The sequence below is a fragment of the Chionomys nivalis genome, chromosome 9 (genome assembly GCF_950005125.1).
Source record: "Chionomys nivalis chromosome 9, mChiNiv1.1, whole genome shotgun sequence".
Taxonomy (NCBI): Eukaryota; Metazoa; Chordata; class Mammalia; order Rodentia; family Cricetidae; genus Chionomys; species Chionomys nivalis.
The window spans coordinates 81,321,167-81,337,563 of record NC_080094.1 but is presented as its reverse complement, the minus strand read 5'-3'; the positions used below and the strand labels follow the sequence as shown (position 1 = coordinate 81,337,563).

General features: G+C 52.4%; 1 protein-coding gene across 2 annotated transcripts in view; it reads right to left on the bottom strand.

Annotated features, from left to right (window-relative positions):
* Positions 1–16,397, bottom strand: part of Tspan18 (tetraspanin 18) — a 72,722-nt gene that overhangs the window by 19,199 nt on the left and 37,126 nt on the right. The window contains exons 3-4 of one of the 2 annotated variants that reach the window (XM_057780572.1): positions 3,448–3,529; positions 1,610–1,682 (exon numbers count right to left, since the gene is read on the bottom strand). In XM_057780572.1, coding sequence (XP_057636555.1) covers positions 1,610–1,672 — 63 coding nt within the window. In that variant the 5' untranslated portion in view covers positions 1,673–1,682; positions 3,448–3,529. The remainder of the gene's footprint in view (positions 1–1,609; positions 1,683–3,447; positions 3,530–16,397) is intronic. The other variant, XM_057780571.1, reaches the window with a different exon arrangement.

Here is a 16,397-nt window from a genome sequence, read left to right as displayed (position 1 = left end):
GCCCTGGCTGACTCAGCAGGTCTAGAAGCCATGGGCAGAGCAGGAAAGCTGGGTGAAGACCATTGGCAGGTGCATCAGGTCGGGTGGGTGGAGAGACTGGAGGAGGAGAGAGCAGGCTGGAAGAGAGGCCAGCGCTGATTGTTGCATCCTATTGTTTGCCTCAGTTTCCCCACAAATCCTCCAGTAAGGTCTGCTCCTCTCATCACTGTGGGTGGCTTTGGAGTTAAATAGTCACCCGATGAGAGTTGATTAGGAGGGTCCAGGCACAAGAAAAACGGGCTGGGGTCCCCAGCTAGGAGAATGCCATTTGGTCTGTAGGCTGCCTAGCTCCAAAGTCCAGGAAGCAAGTTCCAGGGAAACACAAAAAGATGTGAAATTGGACAAGCGGAAGTGCAGACAGCCTGCCACAGCCACCAGCCGTGGTGCCTGAGCTAGTGGGCCGGGGCTTGTCAGGGAAGTCCATGGAGGCCCAAGAAGAGTGTGTGTGTGTGTGTGGGGGGGGGGGTCTGTTATTGGAAGGGGCCGAGTAGGGAATTTGGTGGGCTGCTAGCATGGACAATGTTTCCTGATGCCAGCACCTCTGCCCCTTCATAACCAGGATGTAGTGTGGAGGATATGGACAAACTTGTTCTGTTCTGGCTACATTCTAGTCACCTTGTTGTCTATCTTGATAAATTTTCAAAAAGCCTGTTTTGGTGAGTCATTGAGAGATGAAGACACAGACAGGCAGTGATGGTGCAGGCCTTTAATCCCAGCTCTCAGGAGGCAGAGGATCTCTGAGTTTAAACCAGCCTGGTCCAGCACAGTCAGGGCTACACTGTCTTCAGTTTTTTGTTTTTATTTAAGACAGGGTTTCTCAGTAGCCATGGGGCCAACCCTAGAACTCCATCTGTAGACCAGGCTGGCCTTGAACTCACGGAGACCAGCCTGCCTCTACCTCCTGAATGCTCGGATTAAAGGCGTGCACCATCACCTTTGGTTGAAACCCTGTCTTAAAAAAAAATAGAACAATCAAACAAAGAGAGATGAAGATGCTGAGGTTCAGAGTGATGAAGTGTGCTTCCAGTTGTAGAGCTGTGGTGTCAAGGCAGGCTCCCCTAAGAGGCTCCCACAAGGCTGGCCTGAACAGCTCTGAGGTCACTGCTAGATTGTGTGTGTGTTGGGGGGCGTGGTAAGCAGGTGCACATACATATGTGTGCACGTGTGTGCATGTGCAGGCCACCAGTCAATCCCAGTGCTGTTCCCCAGGAGCCGTCCACACTGTTTTTGACAGTGTTAGCTTAGGCAAAGCCCCTGGCTTTTTATGTGGGTTCTAGGCCCTGAACGTGAGTTGTAAATGAGCCCTGGTCCCTCTAGCCTATCCTTGGCCAGAGGCTGTCCATCTCAGGGCCTGGCTGAAATGTCTGCTGTGAAGGGAATAGCGGTTGGGACTCAGGATTAGGGCAGTCAGTGCCAGGCCTCCCAGGAAGCGTACTGGCCAGACTCATCTACCTCTGGGTAATCAGCTTCCTGTGGACATTTTAGGGAGGAGGGGAGGCTTGTCACCAGCAGAGACCAGAGACCTAGGGGACGACTAGGGGACACCCAGTAGAGACCCAGGGTCACTTACAAATATGAAGAAATTGAAAACAAACATCAGATACTTCATGCAGCTCAGACAGTCGCCTTCCATGGTGTTCCACCTAGAAAACACAAGGCCAATCAATTCTTCAGCTGGAGACACTCAGATTCCTCCAGCTGGAGCCCGGCCCAGCCTCAGCCAGGAGACCCAGTAACAATTCCTCTCTCAAGGGCAAAGATTTGCTTCTTGTTGGGTCAGCACCGGGCAAGGACAGCTGGAGTTTTTCAATCTGGAGCCTTAGCTCTCATTCTCTAGTTCCCTGTCTCCTGTCTGTCACCGTCCTCTGAAGTGCATACCACACACTACACTTCACACAGACACATTGCATACTGCATATACTACACACACACACACACACACACACACACACACACACACACACACACACGAGGTGACAAGGAAGAGACTGTCCATGGAGTGTAAGGCCCTCTGTGGCAGTTCTCACTCCACTAAGCCCACAGGATATGGAGAGCAGTTGTAACGAAGGCTGGGAGGACAGACCAAACCTACCACCTTCAGGGTTGGCCAAATCACACAGTCTCCGTGGAGTTTTGCTTTAGTGTCTTGACCTCAAATGGCCCTGAAATGCTAGGCCCCTGGAGACTTGCAGAGACAGAGGATTTAAAAACTGAACCCGTGCAGGGTCTCCCCGCTCCATACCTATCTGATGGCTCCATCCATTCATCTCCTCTCTCTTGCACAGACAACCCCTGAACACTTGGGACCTGCCGCAGCAACCCCGGTTGGGGAAAGGGGACATTTAACGGGATAGGGGTTTCCACAGCAGTTCTCTAACCGGGTCCCTGAGGCCAGGAAACCCTAGTTATTTTCAGTACTCTCCACCCTACCCCCACTACCCCACTCCTGATCCCAGGACTCCCCTTCATCCCCAGCAGGCTTATGGGCCAGTCTTGGATTGGGAGCAGACACGTTCCCTTGAGAGGAAACCTGTTTACAGACTGCACAGGAGAATGACGGATGTTTGATAAAGGCAGGCTATTACGTAGATTAAGTCCTTCAATCCTGGCTGGGAAGCATGGAAACAGGGCCAGCATCCAGGGCCAACCTGACCTGCTGTGAACCCAACTTCTTCACTGGGGGTGTAGGACAGGGGAAGTGCAGTGGAGAGCAGGCTGGGAGCTGCCTCCTCATGTCTTTTCACAAGACTACCTAGGGATACAGGAGCAGCAGCCTGGACCTGTTGCCCAGAGACCTCTTTCCCAAGCCTCTGAGAGTCCTATGCTTACAGCTGCATGAAATGTAACTTACTGCTTCAAGTAAAATAAAAGTTCAGAGCTTTGAGAGGTACTTATGTCTGACACCAAGTGTTGACTTAGGATTGGCCTGGAATACCTTACGTCACTAACACATCACTGAAAGTTATTCTTCCCAAAGAGTTGAGAAGTATTAATGTGGCCAATGACATGTAGCCAGCCAGTGAAGGACCCTGGCTGGGGCAGCCCAGCACCCTATGGGTACCACCTGCTGTAGGTGCTGTGTGGTTATTCAGGAGTACACATGGAGCTCAGTGAGACATGTTTCCCCAAGAGCTATGACCAATGTGTTCACTGAGATGCTTCCAGTGACCAGGACGGACCAGCACAGTGGCGTCAGTTAACACAACTTCATCAATGAGTGAATGAATCGTGGTGGGAAAGAGAAATAAAAGACAAAATGGCAGAGTCAGAAGCTCAGAAACAGAGACCCATATGCAAGAGAGAAATGGAGGGGACAGGTGATAGAGAGTGATCAATGTGGGGTATAAAAGGATACACAGATTGAACATAGTCAGAGTGGGGGTCAATGTCAGGGAGCAGAAGTGTCACCTGGGCAGCTCTCCAGGAACCAGCAGGATGAAGTCTCCTAGTCAGAGAGTCTTAGGTGTGCCTCGCATCAGCCCAGCTTGCCCTAGAAGACAGAGTTTACTGTCACATGATATTGGGCACTGAGGCACAATGAGTGCAGAGCTCCTGATGTGCACACAGGCAATGACTTGCTAACTGGCTCATGGCACTAATGAAAAGCTGTTGGGATGTGGGGATGCCAGCTGGGAAAGGCTGCACTGGGTATCTCCTGCCTACACAGCAGTCCCCAGTACCCTGCTGGCTGCACGGGAGCCATGTCTTCATGTAGTTTCTGCCATGGTCTTTATAAGTGCAGCCATGAGGTGACAGGGTTGGGTCACCATTCATCTGATGTCACATGGGCATCTGTTACACCTCTGCCGAGGACCATGCAACCAAGCCCTTCCCAGCAACCACAGGCTACCATCAGGGATAAGCTTGACGCAGGGAGCCTTTCTTGGTTCTGCATGAAGATTTGCTAGAAGTTTCCTCAAGAAAGTCAGCTCCCAGCAGTACAAAAAAAATTTGTCTTACTCTGTGGAGGTTTGTGCTGGTCACATGTGTGGGAAGTTCTGTAGCCCAGACCTGCTTTAGGCTGTGTTAGAGAACAGACCCAGGAGAAGGTCTACTGGCAGAACTTGGGTTGAGGATCTTTCTCAGGGGAGATGAGAGAATTTAAAGGTCTCAAAACACTTACTCAGATGCTCTCCCTCAAGTGAAACCCACTTGGGGACAGTGACAGATTTTCCTTTCTACTGTCTCTTCTTTTACTAATCTGCTGATTAACTGATTCATCTGTCTATCCATCTGTCCATCCATCAACCTACCTACCCACCCCATCCACCCATCCATCCACCCATCCATCCATCCATCCATCCACCCACCCATCCACCTACATACCACCCCATCCATCAACCCATCCATCCATCCATCCATCCATCCATCCATCCATCCATCCATCCATCTATCCATCCATCCACCCACCCACCCATCCACCTACATACCCACCCCATCCATCAACCCATCTATCCACCCATCCATCTATCCATTCATACATTCACCTATCCACCTATCCACGTAAATACCCACCCATCCCCCTACCCATTCATCTATCCATCCATCCACCTATCTACCCACTCCATTCATCTACTCACCCACCCATCCATCCACCTACCCACCCATCCATCTATCCACCTACCCACCCATCCATCTATCCACCTACCATCCATCCATCCATCCATCCATCCATCCATCCATCCATCCATCCATCCACCTACCCATCCATCCATCTATCCACCTACCAATTCACTCATACTTTTATCTACTTAGCCATTCAGGTATCTATTTACCCATCCATTTGTCCATCCATCCATCCATCTATCCACCCACTCATCTACTCAACTTCCATTCATTTATATACTCCGTCTGTCCATCCATCCATCCATCCATCCATCCATCCATCCATCCATCCATCCATATATCCCTTTGTTTGTCATCCTACCTGGTCTGTCTGGTGAGGATTCCCCCCAAATCGGCCCTGGCAGGAGGGAAGGGTCTATGTATTATGCCTTGGCAGGACTCAGTAAAAAAGGGAAAGAACTCTTGGAGGGGTAGAGGACAGGGCATCCAGGTCTGACAAGACCAAGATCTTCATACAGGGATAGTTCACTGAACAAGATGAAGCCACCCGATTTGTCACAGCTCTAGGGTCATTCACGAGATGTGGTTCTGCAGCTAATCCATGCTTAGTCATGGGACTTGGGGGAGCAGGGCTGGGCCATGGTTTTCCAAGCCCTCTTCTTCCCCGTCCCTGATTCCAGCCCTGGTCCAGCACCATCACACTCGTCTATCATCCCAGGCCCTGGTCTTAATTCTGTCACGCACCACTTTCCTCTGAATACAGCTGCTGGGCATTGGGAATATGGGTTGTCTGGGAGGACTGGGTGGCCAGCACTTATCTCCTCACCGAGGAGCATGCTGTCATCTGGCACATAGGGCTTCCAGTCTTTGAGGCTGAAACCCTCTGCTACCCGACTTCTTTTCCTCTCTGTTCTTCTGGAGAACCTGTCCCACAGTTCGGCTCCCGTCTGCCTGGAAACATGACTCCATTCATTTCATCACTGCTGCTTCAGAGCCTGGGGCAGCCCCACCTTATCAAGTCGCTTTAGACCTGGAATAGTCACTCTGAGAACTGCAATGATCCGCTTTGAAACCAAAGGTGGCCGAAAAAATCAACAGTGCCAGAGTACAGGGAAGACTTTGGAGGCGGAGGAACTGTGGTTCTCAGTGTTAGCACACATCGGGAGTAAACGGATGTCTGACCCGAATCACTGGTGTGGGGAGGACCGTGGATTCAGTACATGGTTGGCATGGGTACAAATGGCTTTGCCCTAAGTGGCCCCATATTCAAATTAATTGCTCCAATACTGTGTCAATTAATAGAAACTATAAGATAAAGCATTTACCAAGCCCCCGGCTCTGCTCAGCCTTCTCCTGTGTTCTCTTATTAAATATTTACCTAGGTTGTGGGTCCCAGCATCCACTCTTACAGGTGAGAAAATGGGGGCTCAGAGATGATAACCAAGTTGCCTGAGTTCGCCGACCTGCTTCGTGAGGTATGTCTGACCCAGACACAGAAATGAAAACCAGAGTTCCTGGCAAAATAGTGTCCATGGGACATGGAGGCAGATACAGCCCTGAGAGAGGAGGAGCCATGCCTTCGTCCCCAACATCCCTGGCCTGAGCTGTGCAGCCAAGCACAAAGCCTGGGAAAGATGCTCAGCCCCTCCCCTGAGCCAGCTGGAAGCTGTAGGGGCAGGACCCAGCCCTGCCATCCCCTGACAGATGGGAGCCCCTAGGCCCAGAGAGGGTAGGGATGGGGCTGAGGTTATGCAGTGCCCCAGGGCTTTCCTCAGCAGGCTCCCGCCTGGGCCAGACAGCTTTATTAATCTTGCCCTCTCATGGCACCAGATGGCAGCTTGGCTCGTCTGCCGGGATACAGGGCTGGGAGGGGTGCGCTGAGTAAGAATTACTGGGTTCCTAAATCACCCCCTTTGCCTTTACTGCTCTCGGAGCAAGATGCGGAGACCCCATCTGAGGAAGCACACCCAGGCCATTTAGCCTGCATACTCCCGTGCCAGCAGAGGGCGCTGTGGTGCAGGGCGGAGCCATTGCTGGGTCCCAGTGGAACCAGTGTTTAAATTCTATTCCAACAAGCTGGGGATGGTGGCAGGGTTCTCTCCTGTCTCCTCTCCTCTGGAGGAGCCTGCACCCCTCACCTGTAGCATGAAGACACTCAGCTCCAACTCCCTATCCTCTGCCCATGGTCACTGCCAGGATGGAAGAGACCAATGAGCTGATTTAAACACCCAGCATATTCGTTTCCCTTCCCCTCTTCTCCCAGTACCCACTAGAGCCAACCCTGCCTGGACTTGATCCAGAGGAGGCCAGTGACTGTGCGCTCCCTCGCTGCCACCACTGTCACTCAAGTCTAGTGAAGATCCTCAGAGAGCAGTGTTAACAGCCACATCCTCCAAGTCCCCGCTGCCCCAGGCCAATGTGTCTGGAGGGGGCATGGAGGTCTCCGGGGGTGGGGGGAGGGACAGGGAAGGGACCGACTTTTTAAATGGAAGCTGATGAAAAGCTCATTTGATCCTTCAGAAAGCTTAGCAGAGTGCATGATCTTGTCACTATGCCAGGCTGGATGAAGCCACGAAGCTTGCCAAGTGGCGAGAAGGTCCCAAACCTGGGGGAAAAAATGATCCACAGCTGAGTGGGACACTTCACTCCACACTAACAAGCAGAGCGCTTGTGAGAGCAGCACCGGTTTTGGCCACCAAGTTCTGGCTCCGGGGTGGGAAGGGCTTGCTTGCTCACTGGCTGTGCCTCTGGGCCTCTTCCCAAGACAGATGGGCTGGGCTCGTAAACAAGCAATTGGCCCAAAATGCTGGGGAGTCTGCCCATGGCACAGGGCAGACACAGTGGGGGGGGGGGTGAAAGCCTAATTAGGCTCCAGAGGGCGGTGCCTGAGGGGAGGGTTGCTATAGTGAAGCTGAATTCAAAGGACAGCCCTTCCTGCTGGGTGCTCAATGAGCCATGAATGTCCAGGGCCATGGGACAAGACAACATCTGGGACTCCAGGTTTGGGACTCTGCCTCTGCCATGCCCCCCACCCCACCAGGCAACCCTCAAAGACAGCAGCTTGGTAGGGACTGTCTCCAAGTTCTCATTTCACAAGGCACACATGTGTCCAGAACCCCAAGCTCCTACAGCCTGCTGCCCTACCCTCTACCCTGCATCCTCCTCAGGATGTACTTTGCCTTGGGCTGACTCTCAGAAGCACTTGGCACACTGTCCTCGCGAGTCTTCCACGCTGGGAGGTGGCATTCCTATGTTTCAGGTGAAGACACGGCTCACCAGCCCAAACACACTAGAGGTCAGAGTGGAAATATTGAGACGCTAAGTCCTCCAGGGAGGTGACTCCAGGGACAGCCAGCCTGCTGAACACCCTGTAGTTTTGAGTGTGGGCTTTAGGTCAGCTACTGAAGCCCTAGTCCCAGGCCTTGTTCAGAGGGCTCTCTCTGTCTCATGGTGGTTGCGACTTCACCCTCATCTGCTCCCCCTTCCTACCTTTCACTCCTCAGAGTCTGGCTGGAACCCTTTGAAAGGCTTACTGATCCATCCCAAAATAAGTAGTGCTGTTGCTCGGGCAACCTGGCCCATCACACAACCAAGACTGAAGTGTTGAATGGGTTCATGGGTATTAAGGGGTCCTGGGAACTGGGAGGGCAGGGGCACAGGTCTGAGTGGAAGGGAGGGGTAAGGGACCCCAGGAATTCCTAATGGAGCTGTCCCTAGCCCTCGCAGGAAAAGGCAAGAAGATTCCTGACCATCATTGCTGTGACTAAGTGTCTGACAGCTCAAACAGGTGGCATGGGGGAAGCCGGGCCGAGGGAGAGACAAGGAAAGTGCTGGGTGAGAGGGTGTAGGGAGAGCTGGGGGTATCTCAGAGGAATTTCCCACTTGTGGGTGGAAAAGCGAAACTGCATTTCCCTGTATATGTTGGTGTTGTCTCATCTGATCTCCCCGTAACCCCACAAAGTAGGTTTATCATCCTTGACTGATGGCTGAGGAGCTGACCAGAGAAGTGGAATAACATGCCCAATGCCACACAGCTGCTAAGTGGCAGACTGCAAGCCAGGCCTGTGTGGTTCCTAAGCCAGGACTCTTCCCACCCAGCCTGCCTGTCAGGAGCCATGGTGCCAGTCAGTCACGCAAAGCAGCTAACGGGAGGCATGCTCACAGACCTCAAAGGTCCCAGCCACTGAACAACAGTGATCCTATAAGATAGCCAATGCAGCTACTTTTCTCAGATGGGGAAACGGAGGCCTGAATTAGCACTGTCTCTACACACCCAATGGGTCTTCAGAGCCGACAGCTTTACTCTTGTGCTCTGATTCAGGTGGGGAAGTTCTTTCTGGTGGTTGACCAAAGTCATACCTGCTTTACACTAGTCACAGCCTAACTGCACCAATACTCTGCCCCTCCCGAAGGCCTTCATTCACGCTCTTGCTTGATTCTCACACCTCCCAAGGAGGCAAAGGTGAGTTAGTGTTTTATGGGGAGAAAGGTCCAGAGAGGTTAAGGAGTCGAACTGAAGAGACACAGCTGTGCTTGGGACTGCTTGCTTTGGCCCAGGCACTTGGTCTTCAATTTCCCTGTCAGTACGATGTCATCGTTCCTTCAGCCCCCCTGTACCCTATGAATGATCTTCCAGCTTCGCCACCTGCCTCTCTATGCAATGACTTTCATCTCCTCTTGCTCAAACTGCTGGGAAACTGTCAGACACAAGGTCTGGGGCTGACTCTCCCCAGAGGCAGCAGGTGCCTTCTTGGTGCAGAGATATCATCCTGGGCCATTTCTTTCCCTCACCAGCTCCTCAGACCCACAGCTGATGCGGGAGGGGGTGTCTCCAGGGCAGTTAGAATCCATTCTACTCATGTGACCCAAGGAGGGGTGGTTGAGACCTGTGCCAAGGAGGAAAGACTGCAGGTATCTGACTCAAAAGATGAAGGAGACAAACCAGGGAAGAAGAGAGGGGCTGTGGCAGAGCCCCACCAACACCTGGCAGGGCCTTTGGGAAGATGAATCATGGACTCTGAGGCCAAGCTTAGTGGAAGGTTAGAGGAAGGAAGGCAGGGACCTCCTTTCTTTCTTCTCCATGATAAGAACCTCAGGGGGATGGCAAGACCGCTCAGTGGGAAACGGTTCCTGCAACCTGATGACATAAGCCTAATGACACAGTTAGATCCCTGGAATACATGCACAGGGAGAGAGAAGTGACCGCAGCACTGTTCTCTGCTATGGCATGCACCTCGCTCCCCCATATAACAGTAATAATTAATAAAATAAATTTAAAACTTAAAACAGCAGCCCAGCTGTTCCCTGGAGTCATCAGAAAGATGTGTAGAGAATGCATCGGGGAGGGTGGGAAGGAGACAGACAGGGGCTTAGACACGAAACCTTTCCAGGAGGCTGGTCACCATTCCCATGACACTCAGAGGTGCTAGGGACGAGATGATGCTGGTTCTCCTGGGCAGCGCTCTAGCAGGGTCTCCTGCTTCATCCTCGCTTTTATCTAACATGCCTAGGACCAGAAGTGGTTCCGAGTTCCAGCTTATCCAGAGTTTGGATTATTTGAGCATCACTAACCCTTGCTATCCGAACGCCAAACTTCTCAGGACCGCACAAGCTCTCCAAAAGCTTGGTGCTTCAGACTTTCAGACAGGCAAGTGCGGTTCTGAGACAGTGGCTGCCATCACTGTCACCATGTTGTTGCCTTCCTGGTCTGTGCACTGACAGAGAGCTCCACCTGCCTCCTCCCATTGGCTGGTCCTGGCACGTGGGAAGAGATAAGGGAATGGACAAAACCGGACTTGAAGGGGTTGGGTTGTAGAGAGGTGGGGCCAAAGCTGCTTGAGGAGTGATGACTTCTCACGCTGGCAAGCCATACTTGGGGCTCTGCTGCTATCTTTGGGCCATGGCCTATCAGCCCTGCCGGAGAATGTTACGGTATAGAGCTGGAGTGGAGGGAAGAGCGCCTGGCTCTAGGAGAGGCTAGCTTCAGAGAAAGACTGAGGAGCGGGCATTGGTACTGTATCAGTGGTATCCCAGTTTTAAGGAACAATGAGGGACTCAACTTGGACCAGAGGGCTAGACATGAGTGTAGGAAAGGGGACAGAGGCAATAATGGTTATATCAATAGTGAGAAGAGGTGACACATATGCTTACAAAGTGCTGGGGACAAATGCCAAAATGCATCTAGTAACTCACTTAATTCCCGTGACAACCCACGAAGTAGGTATAATTATGATCTTATAGATGGGAGATGTGAAGTGATGTGTCTGGAGTAGCACAGTTCTTGGGTCAATATTTGAACCCAGACAGTCTTGTTCCATCTGGCACCTGGACTGGGACAGTATTTATGGTGTCTCAAAGCTGACAGGGCACAAAATTAGAGAGTTCACCTCAGACATGACGTGGTAGCAATCTGGAGGGTCTTGCCACGATCTATAAGGGAGGAGAGCCTTAACTGGAGAACTGTCTTGATTACTGATGGACGTGGAAAGATCCAGTCTCCCACAGGCAGTATCATTCTCCAGGCTGGGCTCTGAGCTGTGCAAGAGTGAAGAAAGCCAGCCGAGAAGGCAGCATGCGTGCACTGACTTTCCCTGCTTTGACTATGGATGCGTTATGACCAGTTGTTTCAAGCTCTTTGCCTCTGTGAGGTCTCTGCAATGATGGACTGTTACCTGGATTTGTAAGCTAAATAAAACCTTTCTTCCTTAGTTGCTTTGGTGGGATGGTTTTATTATAGCAACCAAAATGAGAACAACGGCCAAGGGCGATAGACATCCCAGTGGGATCTTCTCTCTGCTCACCGCCTTGTATGGCCTCAGCTCTTCTGAGCTCAAGTGCCCCAGCTGTGCCACAGGTCATCGGAATGTTCACAGTGTCCTCCCAGGAGGAAAGTCCCCCAGAAGTGAGCTCTTATCACACCTCCTTAGGAAGCATGTCCCTGGGTCACATCCTGAGGTCTCAGGTCCCCAAGGCCATCCTACAGGGCCATCCTACAGCAAGGCCTTCTGGAAACAGGCCTGTGGTCTGCAAATGCAGTGAACAGGCCTCAGCCCTTAAACTGCAAGGCTGGCCCAAACCCAGTCCTCAGCCACACTGTGGGTGCCCAGCAGGGCCGGGAGTTAGGAGGTAGTTTCTCCAGAGCAGAGAAGACAGACAAGCTGCTGTGAGTGTCGAACCTTGGCACTGCCGACACACACAGCGTGTACGCACCCGTGTGCGCGCACACACACACCTCAGCAGGGTAGGAAGGTCACACGCATGCTTACATGCTCACATGACCGCAAGGCTGTGGTCTCCAGGAGTGTGTCCCTTGTAAGCCCCTGCCAGGTGCCGATGAGCGCTCCAGGAGGCCATGCCAGGCTCCAATCAGACCAAACAAGAACTTCCTCACAATTCCTAAGGATGTCAGGGACTCCACAGTTAAGTTTAGACTCCAAGGCCATCCGTTACCTCTGGGGCTTTGCCAAGCTCTGCCCTCTTGGCCTTGGGTTCCTGGTAGTAGGCTTTGTCTCTGGCCCTTCATCTGACTTTCATCTCTTAGTCCCTGTTGGCGCTCCTTCTCCCTTCTAAATAAACATGTGTGTGCATGCAGATGCACGCATGTGCACACACACACACACACACACACACACACACACACACACACACTGACCAGTCTCTTCCTGGCCAGATGGATGGCTTCCTCTTACCAACTCAGCTGGACCACATCTCTCACTGAAGCCTTGTGTGGGGCCTGGATATCAGCCTCCCAGCCTTGCCCTGGGGCTGTGACCCCCAGAGGGAGGCAGCTGCCTTTCATTTAGAGTCTCTCATGCCGGCACTGGGCAAAGCCACTGAGCGAGGTGGTCTGAGGAGTGCAGGGCCCTGCTGAGATCAGGAGGCCTGGGAGCCTCCTCCCAGGGAGAAGGAAGGATGTGAGAGATGGTTCATTTCCTCACTATGCCTGGTGATTAGGGGACAGGAAGACCCGCAGGCTCTATGGAGCTCCCTGGGATCACAGGATCACTGCTGCACGTTTCTGAGTGCCCAGGGTGAGGAGCAAGCCTCAAAGCAGGCCATCCTGAGCGGGCCCCGCCTTGCCTGTGGGTGTTGTGTGAACTTGGCCAAGTCATTTCATGTCTGAGCCCCATAAGGTGACTGCAGAGACAACTGAGGACCTTGCAAACTGCAGGAATGGTTGGTGACCTGCAGCCTGCCGGCCCAGCCCTTCTCTCCTTGACTCCTACACACCGTTCTGAGATTCTCTATGCTGTGCAATATGCACGTGTTTCCTTGGCCTTCTCATGGAGGGCCCGAGAACGCCCCTCCATCCCGGCTCTGTCCACACTAGGTGTCCAGTTATTTCAGAGACAGCTGATACAAGCTCAGAGGGAACAGAGACCTGATCTGTTTGATCAACGCAGAATTCCAACCGTGAGTGTGATGTCTGCTGCAGAGAAAGGGCCCAGTGGATTCTGGGAAAATGAAAGCAGAAACGAGGAGGGAAGGACAGGAATCTAGGCCTGGGCCTCTCATGGGCTCTAATTCGGCTGTGGCTAAACCCTCTTGGGAGACACCAAACCAGCTGCACAAACCGTGAGGCCCAATATCAAGGAGTGGTCCCAGTTCAGATGTGGCACATCCTTGTAGTCCCAGCACTCGGGAAAACAAGGGAGGAAGGCTGCGAGTTCTAGGTTAGCTACGCAGGCAGAACCCATGCCAGCTAGGATGGATGATAAAACTCACCTGCTTTACACTATTTAGAGAGCCAAGGATCCGAGAGGTAGCTAGGCTTGTCCAATAGCACAGAGCACGGAAATGGCTGACCTGTGACCTTATGACACCGATTCTCATAAACTGTCCCTCTTCAGAGCCCACAGTTACAGCAACCCACATTTCTGTAACCCTGAGGACCCAGCCCCAAGGGGAGACTGAGTGTTCAGCTGCCTCCAAATCGCCTCTTACCTCACACATTCCTGAATTTTTTTTTTTTTTTTTTTTTTTTGCATTTTACCTCAAAATCCACAACTGTTTAATGTCAAAGTCGGGCTGCTGCTTCCAGATCTGGAGAATGCCAGGGTGTTGTGGGAAGCCCAGTGCTAATCCCGAGTCCTGGGAGGAGCTCCCCGTCCTGCTGGGACCAAGCCCCTGCAAAGAAAGCACTGGCCCTGCATAGTCTCCTCCGCAGCTTGCACTGCCCAGGTGAGGTCAGGTTCATGTCTCCTCCCTGCCTTTCTCCCTCAGGCTGACTAGGGACCCAGAGGGTGGGACACTGGACGTCAGTACCCTGCATCCTCATGCTGCAGGGGCAGAGAAGCATGATTGCCCTGCTTAGACAGCCAGCTCCACTGCCGTGCTCTCTGCTCCTGCGGGGACCATGGCTGGGGTCTTGGGGAGGGATTGGGTATGGGTAAGGATGATGGTAAGAGCTGGAACATTGCTTGGGATTGGGTGTCTGCTTTGTAAAATTAGGTCTGAATACAGAACAAGCTGTAGTACTGCTGTGTGTGTGTGTGTGTGTGTGTGTGTGTGTGGTGTGTATGTGGTGTGAATGCATACTCATACATGCCTGTGTGTGTGAGTGCATGCCCATACATCTGTGTGTATGTATGTATGTATGTATGTATGTATGTATGTATGTATGCATTATGTATGTGTACAAGTGGGCACCCACGGGGACACTATGGCCAGTGGATGTGGGCACCTCTGTGCCAATTCCTTGACTTTATGAAGGTCAGAAGGAACTGGGCATGGGGTGGAGTACCTGCCTGTGATGGTCCACTCAAGTACAAACAGAGCCACCTATTCTCAAGGCCTGATGCACTGGCTCCCATTTCATCAATTAGAGAGACTGGAGTTCCTGTCCCCTAATTGCAGAGAACAGATTGTACAAGACCTATCTGCCCTTCTTGTTCATGGCACACCCTCTCTAGGCAGTAGCTGTTAGAGGTCCCAAATCTTGAAGACATGTAGAGACTTGGCATGATCCCATTGTGACTCCAGTGTCACCAGGTCCTTTTCCAGATACCACAGCCCACAGCCACAGTCTTCAGAAACCACAGTCAAGTCATTTTGGAACCCCACCAGCTACCTGACCAGGGCCTAGAGCCACTGATCAGGTTTACCCCACAAGAAATGTACTCAAATCCCCTCCCTTAAGGACCAAGGGTTCCCTCTGCTCCTCTGGGGGCCAATGCTCTCCAGTGGGGACAGCACACCCTCAGGCCCCAAGCCTGGAAATCGGTCTGTCCACAGGCCCAGCTCTGCTTCCAAGAGAGCTCATTGCTTGTTCTTTTCTGCCAAAGATCTAGAGGTCTTACACCAGAGGCCTTTCTTTTCTACATTCAAAACGAAGTCCAATATTAGCTGGCTCCTGAGGATTTCAATTCTATTCTTTACATTTATTTCTATTTTTTAAAACAAGGACCAGGGCTGGAGAGATGACTCAGCCATTAAAGGCTAGGCTTACAACCAAAAACGTTAAAATAGAGACCATATATATACTTCATGAAATAAAATCACTGTCCGTTAACACCCATGCTCTGAGCCTGTGGTTCGGCCTAGAATACCCGTGCTCCCTTGTCAGCCCAGAGAACTTCTCCTGGCACCACAAGGCCCACTATAATATTTCTTCTGCTGTGAAACCTTCCCCAATTTTTCCCGTGCAGACAGAGCTCTCTTTTTGCTCAGTTCTCATCCACATTTTAGAGACGGAGAAAATCTAAAGAGTGGGCATCGGAGATCCCCGCTACACAGCAAGATCATGGTGGCAAAGGGGGCTCCTGCAGGTTACTCTCGCAGCACAGAGCCTGGGACCCTGCTGCCTGGTTTGTTCCGATCCTCCCACCCCCCATCTTGTCAGAGTGTGTGTCTCTGAAGACAAACGCGGACACTCTTTGTTCTCCCTCCCAGGAATGGGTCAGGGTGGTGTCCCAGCCTCCAGGGATGTAGGTCACTGTAACATCTGCAGACAGCAGAGCGACCATTGCCTCACCAGGTGGGGGCAGGAAGCAAGGGCCCTGTCCTTCCTCTTGGAGAATCCAGACTGGGTGTGAGCGTTCAGGCAGTCCTTCTGGGCCCGGGCCTGGATCTCAACTTCTCTCCCAGGGGCTGACTCTGCAGGATCCTCTCAGTCTGGGCCTCGTTCTCCTGGCTGAGAACATCACATAGTGTAGCCCTGCCTTGAAGCAGCACGGAAGTACAGCATTCCTCACAGGGCGTGTGGGAGGCGGTGTCACAGTGCCCACTTCACAGCAGCAAAGTGGAGACTCAGGCTCAAGAGCAAGTGGCACCTGCGCCTGTGAGGGATGTGATTCTGGTTCTAGACCATCCCACGGCCTGGATATAATTCATGTTTAGGCCCAGGACTTAGTAGTCCTGAGTGAGTCCATGTCAGGTACTAGGGAGCAGGGAGCATCCTGGGAGCCCTTGGCAGCCCCCACCCAAAGCTCCAGACACAGACTTGCTCCTGACAAGAGGAGGTTGTTTCAAGACTAGACAGTCCAAGCCAGGAGCTGCAGAAAAGACTGCAGAGTGTAGTACTGGGCCCAGCTGAGGCCTGGGAGTCCTGCTTGGGGATACTGGCACGAGGTGGGCAGGTCGAGTCCGGGAACTTGGTAGAGGCATGCGTGAGGCTGGCTCTGGGTGGAGCTGGGTAAGCCCAGGAGCAGACTGTGGGATGAACATAACAATGGGCCACGGGGATCTGCTTGTGTTTGTCTACTTCCTAAGGGATAGAGCAGGACGTGGGCTGGACCCCAACGTCTGATGTGCTCCTAGCTTTCAGGGACTATGGGAGACAGCAGCAGTCTGAC